The sequence below is a fragment of the Giraffa tippelskirchi genome, chromosome 1 (genome assembly GCF_054371585.1).
Source record: "Giraffa tippelskirchi isolate mGirTip1 chromosome 1, T2T-mGirTip1v1.2.pri, whole genome shotgun sequence".
NCBI classification, from domain to species: domain Eukaryota; kingdom Metazoa; phylum Chordata; class Mammalia; order Artiodactyla; family Giraffidae; genus Giraffa; species Giraffa tippelskirchi.
The window spans coordinates 13,263,370-13,278,238 of record NC_137275.1 but is presented as its reverse complement, the minus strand read 5'-3'; the positions used below and the strand labels follow the sequence as shown (position 1 = coordinate 13,278,238).

General features: G+C 43.3%; 1 protein-coding gene across 4 annotated transcripts in view; it reads left to right on the top strand.

Moving 5' to 3' along the window:
- EVC2 (EvC ciliary complex subunit 2) overlaps nucleotides 1-14,869 on the top strand; it is a 157,777-nt gene that overhangs the window by 39,689 nt on the left and 103,219 nt on the right. For all 4 annotated transcript variants that reach the window (XM_081494598.1, XM_081494416.1, XM_081494322.1 and 1 more), the window contains 2 exons: nucleotides 4,822-4,956; nucleotides 7,668-7,807. In XM_081494598.1, the coding sequence (XP_081350724.1) occupies nucleotides 4,822-4,956; nucleotides 7,668-7,807 (275 nt within the window). The remainder of the gene's footprint in view (nucleotides 1-4,821; nucleotides 4,957-7,667; nucleotides 7,808-14,869) is intronic.

Below are 14,869 nucleotides of genomic sequence, written 5' to 3'. Positions count from 1 at the left end.
AAAATGTTTTGTTTCCTTCTGGGAGCCTGGAATTTTGGTATATGCTTCCCAGGTGGCACGAGTGGTAAAGAACCTGTCTGCCAGTGCAGGAGACATAAGAGCCATGGGTTTGATCCCTGGGTCAGCAAGAGCCCCTGGAGAAGGGCATGGCAGGCTACAGTTTGTAGGGTTGCAAAGAATCAGACATGACTGCAGTGACTTAGCACACACACGGTACCAGGCAGAGGATGCCTAAGTGACTGGTCCTGACTAAAAACCCTAGCTGCATGCGTGCCTGGGTGCTCAGTTACTCAGTCGTGTCTGACTCTTTGTGACCCCATGTACTGTGGCCCACCAGGCTCCTCTGTCCATGGAATTTTCCAGGCAGGAATACTGGAGTGGGTTGCCATTTCCTACTCCAGGGCTTGTTGTTGTTTTTGGGTCACTAAGTTGTGTTCAACTCTTTGCGACCCCTTGGACTGCAGCACACTAGGCCTTCCTGTCCTCTAGTATCCCTACGCCTCCACTTCTCCAGGGGTACCAAGTCTCAAATGAGTTTCCTTAGTGGGCAGCATTTCACATGGGTCGTCACACTGATTGCTGGAGGAATTAAGTCTGTCCTGTGTGACTCTGCTGGGGGAAGACGCTGGAAACTTGCTCCTGGCTTCCACTGGACTTTGCCCCACATGCCTTTTCCTGTTGCTGATTTCTCTTTGTATCCTTTCACTGTAATCATAGTGTGAGGATGACTACACATTGAGTCCTGTGAGTCTTTGTGAATCATTGAACCTAGGAGGTGGTCATGGGGTTCCCCCATCATAATCAGATCACCTGTGGAGGGGAGGAGCGGGGAGCAGGACTGGGCAGAGGAAATGTTTCAGTTTTGCAAAATGAAAAAGTTCTGGAGATGGTGGTGATGTGTGGTTGTACTTAACATAACAGAAATGTATGCTTAAAAATGACTAAAATGGTAAATGTTATGTAATGCGTGTTTTGCTGCATTTAAAAAATAATTCAAAATCTTCTTGTAAATGGTTGAGCATTCAGAACTTAAAGCTCCTAGAAAGCAAGATCCTTCTAAGAGGTCATCAGGCACACTAAAAGACAGTGGAGTGGCATCATTAGTATTCTGAGGGAAAAAGATTTTGGACCTCAGACTCAGCCAAGATAACAATCATATGAGTGCAGAGTAACAATATTTTAAAACGTGAGAAATAAAAACATGTTCTACACAGATTTACTTGAGAGCACACAAATATGGAAAATATCAAACTAAAAAAAAATACAAGAAAAAGGAAGGAATGGAATCCAAAACATAGTTCTTCTTTAATCAGGTAGCTCAGTGGTGAAGAACCTGCCTACCGATGCAAGAGATATAGGTTCGATCCCTGGGTTGGGAAGATACCCTGAAGAGGGGAATGGCGACCCACTCCAGTATTCTTGCCTGGAGAATCCCATGGACAGAGAAGCCTGGCGGGCTACAGTCCACAGGGTCTCAAAGAGTCGGACCTCACCGAAGTGACTTAGCACACACAAGCACACAGGGGTGTATATTTAGTTACACAGGATTACATTCAGTTAATTTGAGTGAATATGCATATCCATTCATATGCAGTGAATACATATGTCTAATCATAATAGTGATAGTTTTTAATTTTTTTTTATTTTTAGAATTATAAACCACCACAAAGACTTAATTGTGGTTCAGAATATACATACATATAGGTAGGTATATAAAATAAGCAATAAATTCTGGCGGGCAGAAGTAGTGAAAGGAGAGATGGAGAAAAGTATTGGGCCTTAGTTTCACCATGTTTCTTAGTAAGAAGACAAGAAATATTCTATAAATTTAATGCCATAAAAATTGAGTTTCAATTTTTTAAAGTTAGTCAAAGGTAGCTAACTGAATATAACTATTAAAATTGGGAGGACATGTAAGGAGGGATATAAAGCCTTTGGGAGGTAACAAATCCTTCAGATTTTTAGGGTAAAAATTCATGACCTAAATCCACATCTGTCATAGCAGGAATTAATAAACAATGTGTAATGTTGATAAATCAAGAAATAAAGATGCATGCATAATTTTTAGCATATTTAAGTTAGCTAACCATTCTGGCTCGCTAAACTATAGAAACTAAAACCAGTATCTATTTAAGTATTTAGCCCTCTGGGAAGCAGGGTTAGAAGAGGCTGTAGAAGGTCACATAGGATATTCGCTTTTCTTTTTAAACTTTTGCCTTCTATCAAAAACCCCTTTTCCTCGCCTGACATGCATGTGTTACTCTGCTTCTCAAAATGTATAAAATGGCTGAATGATTGCCCATTATATGGATAGACTAATTCATAGAAGCTTAAAATATTTAACCATTCTCTATATTGTGGAGCATTTAGTATACATCCACATTTGTTATTTTATTTAATGTTCTTAAAAACAGTCTTATATGTAAATAAATCTTTGTGCATGTTTCTGGATCAACCAACCTGTGTGTAAACTTTTATGTATAACTTTGAATTATTTCCTGAGGCATGAACCCTAGATGTGAGGGGTGGACATTTTAAAGCCCCTCATTAAGGACACAGACATTTTTTCCTTTCATTTTTGAGTACAGACATTTTGGTAAAAACTCTCCAAAGGATCAAAGTATCATCAAAATGGGAGGCTCTCTCAGTCCAGGCCTGTTTTCTCCTTCTTTTTTTTAAAGTATTTATTTTTATTTATTTATTTTGGCTACACCAGATCTCAGTTGCAGCATACAAACTCTTAGTTCTGGCATATGGAATTGAGTTCCCCTGACCGGAGATCGAACCCGAGCCCCCTGCATTGGGAGTGCAGAGTCTTAGCCACTGGACCACCAGGACGTTCCCAGGCCTGTTTTTGAGATAACCTTCTGATGAAATGACTGGTTAATGGCCACTGCATAGCATCCCCCTTTCCGGACCAATGGAGTCGCGTTGGGTCACCCAGCCCACAGGGGAAGGCAGGGCAAAAATCATATTTTGTGAGCAAGTTTCATGGTCAGACCCTTTTCTGATGACTTCATTGGACTTTGTACAACCTTTGGAGGGCTCTCATCTCTGTCTTACAAGGGAAGAGCAAAGGCAAAGAGAGATGAAGTGGGAACTTCCCTGGCTGTCCAGTGGTTGAGATGTCACCTTTCAATGCAGGAGGTGTGGGTTTGATCCCTGGTTGGGGAGCTGAGATCCCACATGCCTGGCAACTGAAAGGCAAAATATAAAACAGAAACAATATTGTAACAAATTAATAAAAGACTAAAAGTGCTCCACACCAAAAAGAGAGAGAGAAAGGGATGAAGTGATTTGCCCAAGGCCACATGGCCACGAGTTAGCAGAGATGGGTCCCACACCCAGTGGTCTGAGTCTAGAGCCCAAGCTTCAGCGCTTTGCTGCTCCAGGCCCTTGGCTGTGAGAAGCACATAGTCTGGGTCAGCCCTGGTCAGTGCCCACAGGGAGAGTATAATCACACAAAGGAGAAAGCATCTCCATCTTATTAGCTTCTAGCATGTAGCCTGGTACCCAGTAGACACCCAATACATATTTGTCAATTAAATAAAAGAGTCGAACTTTGCATGAAACTCCTCTGCGTTTTTATTTGATTTACTCTCCCTGCTGTGGGAAGTAATGTTTTCATCCCCATGTTACAGATAAGAGAACTGAGGTTCTCAGAGGTCAAGTCCCTGGCCCCAAAATATTGTTATCACAGCTCTTTTGATAGAGGAGGCATTCCAATTCAGGTCTGAAGGAATTGAAAGCCAGAGCTGTCCTCATTTTACTCAAAGTGTCTTTGGGAGAGTTCAAGGAGTTAGTTCTTGTGAAACCTTTAACCCAGGGTGTTCTCAGAGAGTGGCTCCTGGTCAAGAAGGATGGCAGCAACCCCTGGGAACTTGCTAGAAATGCCTCTTTTCGGTTCCTGCCCAAAGTCTGGTGATGCAGAATCCCTGAGGGTGGAACGCAGACCCTGCAGGTGATTCCGACGTGAGCCCCGACGTGAGAGCACGACCTTGGCCCCAGACCTGCCCCATGCTGAGTGCTTAGGAAGGTGGTGGCTGCTGCTGTCTGGTATCACGTTCTGGATCCCAAAGAGATTGGTGGAGGGAGGAGTGGAATGTGGGGGGAGTCTAGAACTTACTGCTTCTCACAGTTATTACTTGGTGCTGGCCACTCCTGGCCCATCAGTGGATCCACATTAGTCCCAGGATGTCACAGAGTGGAGCCCGGAGGAAACCGTCCAGGAGAGAGTACACTTGACACATTGAGTGAAGCTCACAGGAGCTCTGCAGCCCACGTAGGTGGTCATTTACTGGGCTGCCTCCTGCTGTGTGACGCTACCCTGCCATGTGCATCCTCCAGAGTGACCCTGACGTCCAGAGTGGGCTCCACCCCTAATGGGCAGTGGGCCCAGGGGGAGTGCACAGCCTTGAGGGAAGTTGAGGACACTATGGTTTCTTCCTCTGGCCTCTGAGAAATTCTGCCCAACTGGAAGCATGTCATGAATCCTTCCTGCTGCCTTAGGATTGTTACATATTTGATTGGGGAATTTAACATTCCTGAGCGCCTGTGATGTGCCAGCCTTGGGGTGGTTGGTCCTGTCGTGTGCAAGCCTCCATGTTCAGCTCCTTGAAGTGCTTGGGCCCATTTGACTTAGGCCCAAAGAGGTTCAGCAGTGGTCCCAAGGCAACCAGCTAATGGGTGGCAAAGTTCCATCCAAACCCAGGCTGGTCTCACTGACTCTGTTCCTGTTCTTCTCTAACTCAGTTGTAACTTGCCTTGAAAGATGTGAAGTGTGACCACGAGCAGATCTGTTTCTCTCTCTTATCCCCACAGGTTCTGCCAAACCATGGCCTCCACGCAGCAGGGTTCTGCGTGGCCTTCATCCTCTCCCTGGTGCTGACCTGGGCTGCACTTTTCTTCATGGTTCGATACCAGTGTGTGAAGGGAAGCACATTTACCAGACATCAGGTGGGAATCCATGTGCATCTTCTTCCTGGAGGGCAGTTGGTTGGTGGTAGATGTGAGGTTCAAGTTTATCCTTCAACTCTGCATGGATGTCAGGGCCCCTAGGGAATCATGATGCATGCTCAAAGTTAGTCCCTCCTGCACAGACTCAGCCTGCTTTCCTGGGAGGCATCCCCATCATTAGTTGTTTTTAAAAGCTCCCTGGATGATTCTAACCAGATGGCCAGGACAGGATTGGGAACCCCTTGTTCTGGCTAAATCACTGAGTGCCTGCCTGTGTGGCCAACTGTGTGTTCATGCCACATCCTGATTCAGGTCCTGATCTACCCTTCATCCTCAGGATGAAGCCCAGATGGCTTAGCATGGCTTATAAAGAGACAGCCCCCTGTGGTCCAGCTTCACACCCTGACATCCCACTCTAGACAATGACTGCTGAGCTCTCCACACTCACCAGGATGCTTCTGTAATCCTCCCTCCGCTCTTCAATGAGCAGAACCTGATATGTCCTGTAAGACTCATCTCTGGCCTTGCCTCTCCTTGGAAGTCATCATTTGGCCACTTCCTGGCCGAGTCAGGGCCCCTTCTCTGGGTTCCTGCCCTGGCTTCTGGACCATCCTCCTCCCCACCGTTTATCCCCATCTGTGAACTCCTCAGTCTCTGTTCTCCTGTCTTGGTCTGCGTTCCCACAGAAGCACACCTTGAGACCAGGATCCAAATGCAAATAGTTTATATGGAAAGTGATCCCAGAAAGTAAAGGTAGGAGATGGGGAAGTGAGGTGGGAAGGAAGGCAGCCAGTCCAGCTACCACTGTGGGTACCAGGTGCTTCTCTATCTCACCTGGGCACTCGGGACAGTGTAGAACCAGCCTCAGAGTCATCCTGCCTGAAGGGAGAAAGAGAATGGGTATTGAGTTATGAAATGCTGCAGGTTGAGGACAATGGTGGGGACGGGGCCAGGACAAAGGCCTTATTTCCCTGACATGGACTCTGAAGGCCAGAAGGAGCCTTCAGGGAAAGAAGTGTAGGTGTTGGCTGGTGGATCTTGGGCTCAAAGGCACTGAAGAGCAAAAGCAGGGGTCATGGTTGGAGGACTGATGCTGCCTGCCGTAATCCCCATTGCCTGGTATGAAGCCTGGCGCTTAGAAGGCACTTAGTGAACATGTGAAGGAATGAGTCTCCACTATCATCCTGCAGCCAATCAGAGGACGGACAGACAGAGGCAGGAAGACAGGTTGCTGTCCTAGGATGGGACGTCACTGCCGGGAGTGAGCACCCTGCGGGGTGGTTCATTTCTGCAGAACCATGGAGACTGGGTGACTGTCACCCAGAGGTCCAGCAACTTGAACATTTCTCATCTTTTTCCTTGACTGTGTAGTGAGGAAACGGAGTCCTGTGAAGCTGAACAGCCTTCCGGTGGCCGAGTATAGGCTGAGACCTGGCTTCCAGGGACACCCCCCACCTCTGCAGGCTGGTAGTCCCGGCCTGTTGTTCATTTTGTTTCTCCTTCCTGGAGGAGAGAATTGTCATTTCAAAGTGAGGTCGACCCACAATCTCCTTGACAGGCAGAAGTGAAGAAGAGAAAAATGGCCTATCTAATGAGACATTCTACTTACTCTCCCAAAGCTGTTATCAATCACAGAAAAGCAAGACTCACCCTGCTCGTTTGATGAAGGAGCAGAATTCATTTCTCAGAGATTAAAGGCTGATTGTTACAACCATGGGAGGAAAGCAAAGTGTGAATTTGATTTAAGATCTGAAGACTCTTGTAGCATTTTTTTTCCAACATCACAAAATGAACTCTTTCCACATTAAAAAGTTTTTTTTTTTCTTTGTGGTGATGACCAAGGAGAAAACATGTTATAAAACAGAAAGCAGCCTTTAGAGTTAGGTAGACTTCGGGTCAAATACCATGCAGGCTCTTTATGAGCTGTGTGAACTCAGATAATGTCATTTTCATCTCTCTGAGCTACAGTTTCCATATATGTAAAGTGGGGACATCAACACATTTTGTGTGACATTTTCATGATATAACTCATACAAGGCACAGGGACAGAAATCCTTAAATGTTAGTATAATTATTATGCTTTTTTGCAGCATTAGTAATGTTAGAGAGCAACACAGATATATCATCTATCCAACTGAAGGATTGAGCTTAGTTATCTCTGATGTCACTTCCATCTGACAACTCTATAGTCTGATTAGAAACCAACCAGATCCATGATGTTGAAGTCCATCTGCCATCTGTTAATATTCCTCTGCATGATGATAACTATGATGTTGGTGGTGATGATGGTAGTGATGGTGGTGATGATGTTAGTGGTGATATATGATGGTGTTGGTGGTGATAATGGTGGTGATGGTGATGATGATGTGATGATGATGTTGATGGTGATAATATGGTGATGTTGGTGGTGGTGATGGTGATGATGAAATATTTGTATTAGATCTTTATAGTTATAAAGCTCTTTCCACCTCCTGCTTTGTTTCATCCACACAACAAGTCTGTGCAGGGCTACTGGAATTATGATCCCATTTCTTTGATGAGAAAATGAGGCCCAGGAAAGTGCAATGTTGTGCCAGAGTCTTGTCTGCTCACCAATAGTGGGGCCAGCTAGGTTCTCTGATTACAGATCCCCACGTTCCCTCATGACTTTTCCAGCATGTGACATTCACAAGAAGGCCCACTCAATTGTTGTTCCTGAAATTCTCCTGAAGGTTCAGCATCACGAAAACAAGCTGGAGTACTCCCAGTTCACCTCAGCTGATGGTGTGAATGAAGATCTCACTCTCAATGACCAAATGATAGACATTCTGTCTTCTGAGGACCCTGGGAGCATGCTTCAAGCCTTAGAAGAGTAAGTATTCTAAGTCACATTATATTTCCATGGATATCATGAATGTTCTATCTACAGCAGCATGAGAGCAAATACTGAGTGTATTTCACTCATTATTTCATCCCACTTATCATTCATTTGTCACTCAGTTGTCATAATCCTTGGAAGAAAAGTTATGACCAACCTAGACAGCATATTTAAAAAGCAGAGACATTACTTTGCCAACAAAGGTCCATATGTCAAAGCTATGGTTTTTCCAGTAGTCATGTTTGGATGTGAGAGTTGGACTATAAAGAAAGCTGAGCACTGAAGATTTTATGGTTTTGAACTGTGGTGTTGGAGAAGACTCTTGAGAGTCCCTTGAACTGCAAGGAAATCCAGCCAGTCCATCCTAAAGGAAATCAGTCCTGAATATTCATTGGAAGGACTGATACTGAAGCTGAAGCTCCAATACTTTGGCCACCTGATGCAAAGAACTGACTCATTGGAAAAGACCCTCATGCTGGGAAAGATTGAAGGTGGGAGGAAAAGGGGACGACAGAGGATGAGATGGTTGGATAGCATCACTGACTCAATGTACATGAGTTTGAGTAAGCTCCAGGAGTTGGTGATGGACAGAGAAGCCTGGCACGCTGCAGTCCATGGGGTCACAAAAAGTCCGACATGACTGAGCGACTGAACTGAATTGAACTGAGTCATAATCAAACAGCTGCCATGCCCTGAGCACCATGCTTGGTATTTAAGAAAAAAAAAAAGAACATAGTTCGAGCTAGGAGGCAGTCTGACCTAGTGGGAAGACAAACACAGAAATGGAAGTGACCATGAAAATTTGATGAGTACCGTGCTAAGATTGGGGCTCGCTGAGCACGAAAGAAAAGGTAATTACCTCTGAGCAGGTCATAGAAATGCTTCCCAGAGGAAGAGATATTTTCACTAATTCTTGAAGCTTTTCAAGTAGATTAAGAGAAGGTTTTTAGGCAGAGGAAAGACAGAGCAGATGCCAAGACAGGAAATGAGCAAGTTATATACACTTGGTGAAGTGTCGATAACTCAGTATGACTGATGTGAGGATTGGGGTCTTGAGTAGTGTAGTAAAGGAAAGGAAGTGACGTATTGAGAGAGAATTCAGACCAGGTGATATGACTGTTGGCTAAACTAGGTTCAATTCTTTTCTTTTCTTTTTGTCTATTTATCTATTTATTAACTTTTAAGGACCAAGATCTAAGTATTTTTATTTTATTTTTTTACTTATTGAGTTAACTTTAATTTATAACATTTTTTAAGTTTCATATGTGCCACATTATATTTCTACCTCGATATATATACAGAAGAATCTATATATTATACAAAAGTAGAGTATCTATGTGAGTATCTACAGCATGCTCACCACCAAAAATTTAGTTTCCATCCATCACCATACAGTTGATCTGCTTTATCGATTTCATCCTGCCCCAGCAGCTTCCTCTCTAGTAACCACCATTAGGTTCTCTGTATCTATAAGTTAGTTTTTGTTTGATTTTGTTCATGTATTTTGTGTTTTCATTTGTTTTCTATATTCCACAGATGAGTGAAATCATATGGTATTTTCCTTCTCCATCTGACTTATTTCACTTATATAATACTGTCAAGATCCATCTATATTGTTGCAAATGGAAAGATTTCATCTCTTTTAGGTCCGAGTAGTATTCCATTATCCATTCTTTCGTTGATGGACATCCATTATCCATGCATCTGTTCGTGGCCATTCATCTGTCACCCATTATCCATGCATCTGTTCATGAGCATTTAGGTTGCCTCCATATCTTGGCAGTTGTGAATAATGATGCAATAAGCATGGGAGTGCATGTATCTTTTCAAATTAATGGTTTCGTATTATTTGGTAAATACCCTAGAGTTGGATAGCTGGATCATATGTTGGTTCTATTCTTATTTTTTTGAGGAATCTCTAGGCTGTTTTCCATAATGGCCATTGTTGTTGTTTAGTTTTTCAGTCATGTCTGACTCTTTGTGACCCCTTGGACTTCAGCACACCAGGTTTCCCTGTCCTTCTCTATCTCCCGGAGTTTGCTCAAATTCACGTCCATTGAGTTGATAATGCTCTCCAACCAACATTCCCACCAACACTCACTAGATAATAAGTCGTTTTAACAGGTGCAAGGAGAAGGCAATGGCACCCCACTCTAGTACTCTTGCCTGGAAAATCCCATGGACGGAGGAGCCTGGTAGGCTACAGTCCATGGGGTCGCTAAGAGTCGGACATGACTGAGCGACTTCACTTTCACTTTTCCCTTTCATGCACTGGAGAAGGAAATGGCAACCCACTCCAGTATTCTTGCCTGGAGAATCCCAGGGACAGCGGAGCCTGGTGGGCTGCCGTCTATGGGGTCGCACAGAGTCGGACACGACTGAAGCAACTTAGCAGCAGCAGCAGCAGGAGCAGCAACAGGTGCAAGGTGATATCTCATTGTGGTTTTAATTTGTGTTTCCCTAATAAATGCTATTGTTTTCACATGCCTGTTAGCCATCTGTATATCTTCTTTGAAAAATGTCTATTCAGCTCCACCCATTTTTCAATTGGGTTATTTTGTTGTTGTTGAGTTGTATCAGTTCTTTATATGTTTTGGATATTACTGCTTATTAGATATACTGCTTGCAAATATCTTCTCCCATTCAATAGGTTTTTAATTTTGTTGATAGTTTTCTTTGCTGTGCAGAATCTTTATAGTTTGCTGTAGTCCCAGTTGTTTATTTTTGTTTTTGATTCTTTTGCCTGAAGAGACATACCTGGGGAGATAGTGCTAAGACCTATGACCAAGAATGTACTGCCTATGTTTTCCTCTAGGACTTTTATAGTTTCAGGTTTTACATTTAATTCTTCAGTCCATTTTGAGTTGATTTTGGAGTATGATGTGAGGTAGTGGCCTAGTTTCATTTTATTTGCATGTGCCTGTTCAGCTTTCCCAGCATCGTTATTGAAGAGACTATTCTTTATCCATCGTATGTTCTTTGCTTCTGTGTTGTAAATTAATTGTCCATATGTACATTATTTCTGGGCTCTCAATTCTGTCTCATTGATCTATGTTTTTGTGCCAGTACTATGCTGTTTTGATTACTGTAGCTTTGTAACATTGTTTGAAATCAGGGGTTGTGATACCTCCAACTTTATTCTTTTTTTTTCCTCAGGATTGCTTTGGCTGTTCAGTCTTTTGTGGTTTCATATAAACTTTAGAGTTTTTGCTCTATTTCTGTGAAAAATGTCCCTGAGATTTTGGTAGGGATTTCATTGAATCTGTAGATTATTTTAGGTAATATGGATGTTTTAACAAGATCTTCCTTTCAATCCACTAGCATGGAATATCTTTCCATTTATTTGTGCCTTCTTCAATTTCTTTCAACAGTACTTTGTACTTTTCACTGTACATGTCTTTCATCTCTGTAGTTAAGTTTATTCCTAGTTATTTTATATTTTGTGTTGTAATTGTAAATGGGATTTACTTCTTCATATCTCTTTCTGGTAGCTCATTGTTAACATATAGAAATGCAACAGAATTTTGTGTGTCGATTTTGTGCCCTGCAGCTTTATATGTTTGTACATTATTTCTTTCAGTGTTTTGGTGGAGTCCTCAAGATTTTATATATATAAAGTTATGTCATCTGCAAATAGTAACAGTTTTACTTCTTTCTTTCCAATTTGAATACCTTTAGTTTTTTTCTTGCCTCATTACCCTGGGTAGGACTTCTGATACTGTGTGAAATTATTTCTCCCTTTGTGGGTGTGTGTGTGCTCAGTCACTAGTCATGTCCCACTCTTTGCGACCCCATGGGCTGTAGCCTGCAAATCCATGTAATTTTTCCTGGCAAGAACTGGAATGGGTTGCCATTTCCTCCTCCAGGACATCTTGTTGACCCAGAGATGTAACCCATGATTCCTACATTGGTAGGTGGATTCTTTACCACTGAGCCACGAGGAAAGCCCCCATTTCTCCCTTTAAGTCTGTTAATAATTGTTTTATATATGTTGGTGCTCCTATGTTAGGTGCATATACATTAATAACTTTTATGTCTTCTTGATAAATTTTCCCCCTCATAAAAATATACTATTCATTTTTGTCTTCAAGTCTATTCTGCTTGATATGAGTATGGCTACATACCCTTTTTTAGCCATCATTTGCTAACAGTAGCATCTTCCATTCCTGTGTTTGACTGTAGAGCTGATATGGGTCCCTTGGAGGCAGGATGTAGTTGAGTCCTGTTTTTTAATCCATCCAACCACTGCATGCTTTTTGATTGGTGAATTCAACCCATTTACATTTAAGGTTATTATTGATAGATGAAGACTTAATACTACAATGTTGTTTTCTGGCTGCTCAATCTCTCCACCGTTTTTTTTCTCCTTGTGTTTCTGTCTGCTATTTTGATTTGATGGTTTTCTCAGTGTCCTCTTTTTTATTTTTTGTGTTTCTCTTCTAGATTTATGTTTTGTTGTTACCATAATGTTTGTGTAAAACCTCTCACTCAGTGGTAGAGAATCCACCTGCAATGCACAAGATACAGATTCGATCCCTGGGTCAGGAAGATCCCCTGGAGAAGGAAATGGCAACCCACTCCAGTGTTCTTGCCTGGAGAAGCCCATGGACAGAGGAGCCTGGCGGGCTACCATCCACAAGGTCGCAAAGAGTCAGACATGACTGAGCACACACATGCTGATAACATCACTGAGTGGCTTCCATCTTTTTCTTCTTCCCCTTGTATGTTTTTGTTTTCTCAAATTATCCATTTTTATGTTGTGAGTTATGAAACTGAAGTAGTTATCATTGTTTCTTCTGCTTTTCGCCCTCCTTTAACTCTTATGCCATAATAAAATGTTTTAAAAACTATTCTGGGGAAGAGTTACAATTTTCTCATTCTGTTTATCACCTTACTCAAACTTTTGGGTGCTTTGCCTTTTTGTTTCTGGTCAAAAGGCTCCTTTCAACCCTTCTTGTAGGACAGGTCTAGTGGTGATGAACTCCCTCAGCTGTTGTTTGCCTGAGAAAGCCTTTGATTTCTTCTTCATATCTGACTTATAACCTGGCTGGATAGAGTATTCTTGGATGACAGTTTTTATCTTTCAGTGTTTTGAGAATGTCATTCTGCTCCCTCCTGGCCTGTCAAGTGTCTGCTGAGAAACCTGCTTATAGCCCAACGGTGCTTCCTTTGTAGGTTGCTGTCCTTTTTACCCTGGCTGGCTTTAAATTTCTTTCCTTGTCATTGACTTTTAACAATTTTAATATAATGTGTCTTGGAGAAGGTCATTTTGCATTGAGGTAATTAGCTCATAGGCTTGTATATCTAATTCCTTTCCTAGCTTTGTGAATTTTCAGTTATTATTTCCTTAAATAACCTCTCTGTTCCTTTCTTCCTCTCTTCCCTGGGATACTCATCACCCTAATGTTACCCTTCCTAAACGAGTTGAATAACTCTCATAGAATTTCCCTCGTGTTTAACATCTCATTTCTCTTTCACCTTCTTACCGGTATCATTTCTAGATTTCTATGTTTGGGCTTGCTAATTCTCTCTTCCATGTAGGCTGCTCTATTTCCAATGTTTTCTTATGCATTATTTACCTCGCGTATGAGTTCTTCAGCTCCAGAGCTTCTGTCTGGTTCTGTTTTTTAATTTGGTAAAGTATTCCTCCTGTTCATTAATTTTGTTCCTCGGTCCACTGAACTGCCTTTCTGAGTTGTCTTGTAGCTCACTGAGTTTCTTCATGACAGCTATTTTGAATTCTTTATACGTTAGATCTCAGTATTCCGTGACTTTGAGTTTGGTTTCTGAAGAATTGTTATTTTCTTTTTGTGGTACATTGTTTCTGTGGTTCTTCATGATGCTAGGTGAGTTGTTCCTCTGCCAGTGCACTGGCAGAAGTAGCAAACATCTTTTTGATTGATTCTGAGCTGCCTCTAGTTATGCTTAAGAATTAACACTTCTCATCCTTCCAAAGTGGCACTAGTGGTAAAGAACCCGCCTGCCAATGCAGTAGCCATAAGAGACACGGGTTCAATCCCTGCGTCAGGAAGATCCCCTGGAGGAGGGCATGGCAACCCACTCCAGTATTTTTACCTGGAGAATCCCCTTGGATAGAGGAGCCTGGTGGGCTACAGTCCATTGGGTCGCACAGAATTAGACACAACTGAAGCGACTTAGCAATAGCGATAGACAGCAGTCCTCCACTGCCCTGGTCAGAGGTGTGGTTCCATGTCCTCATCATCACGCCTGTGCCTTCTGGTTACTTGGTGCCTTGCTGTTGCCAGCATCACTGGTGCTGCTACCAGGGGCACCAGGAAGGGGGGCTCTTCTGCTACCTCTTGGAACCCCTGAGTTGTAGGCTCAGCCACCACAGTGGGAGGGTTCGGGTGGGAGGGAGCTGGAGTCACATGGGCACCTCTAGCATGTCCAGTGTTACAAGGCTTATGGGCTCTCCTGCTGGGGGTAGAGAGCTGGGGGACCAGAGTCATGGGTCACTCAGAGGCTGGAGGGACAGGGTCCCAGGCCCACTATCATTGCCCAGTTCCCTGTAGTCATGGACACTGCTGCAGCCAGGTTGTTCTCATCTGTACCGCCTCCTCCTGGTGCTCCAGGGCAGTATGGAGCTGTGGGCTCATCTGCCATGGCTGGGGAGACCAGGACTACAGGCATCAACTCTGCTGTTCCCCTGGTTCTGCCTCCTCTGTCTGTTCCTGTGTGTCCACCTTTAGATGTACAGGTGTGTGGAATTCTCTGACATCCTGTTGGGCGGAGACACCTTTGTTGCCTTGTGGGTGTTTTACTGGTGATAGATTGAAGGGGGAGGCAAGAGGGAGTGTCTCACTCCAGCATGACGCTGGTGTCCTCTACCGCACCCATTTCTTTTTATTTATTGAACCTAGAGTGTTTTGCCTACATGTGTGTAAAGTTTCTTCAGTCATGTCCGACTCTTTGCAACCCCGTGGACTGCAGCAAGCCAGGCTTCTCTGTCCATGGGGTTCTCCAGGCAAGAATACTGGAGTGGGTTGCCATGCACTCTTCCAGGGGATCTTCCCAACCCAGGGATCGAACCTATGT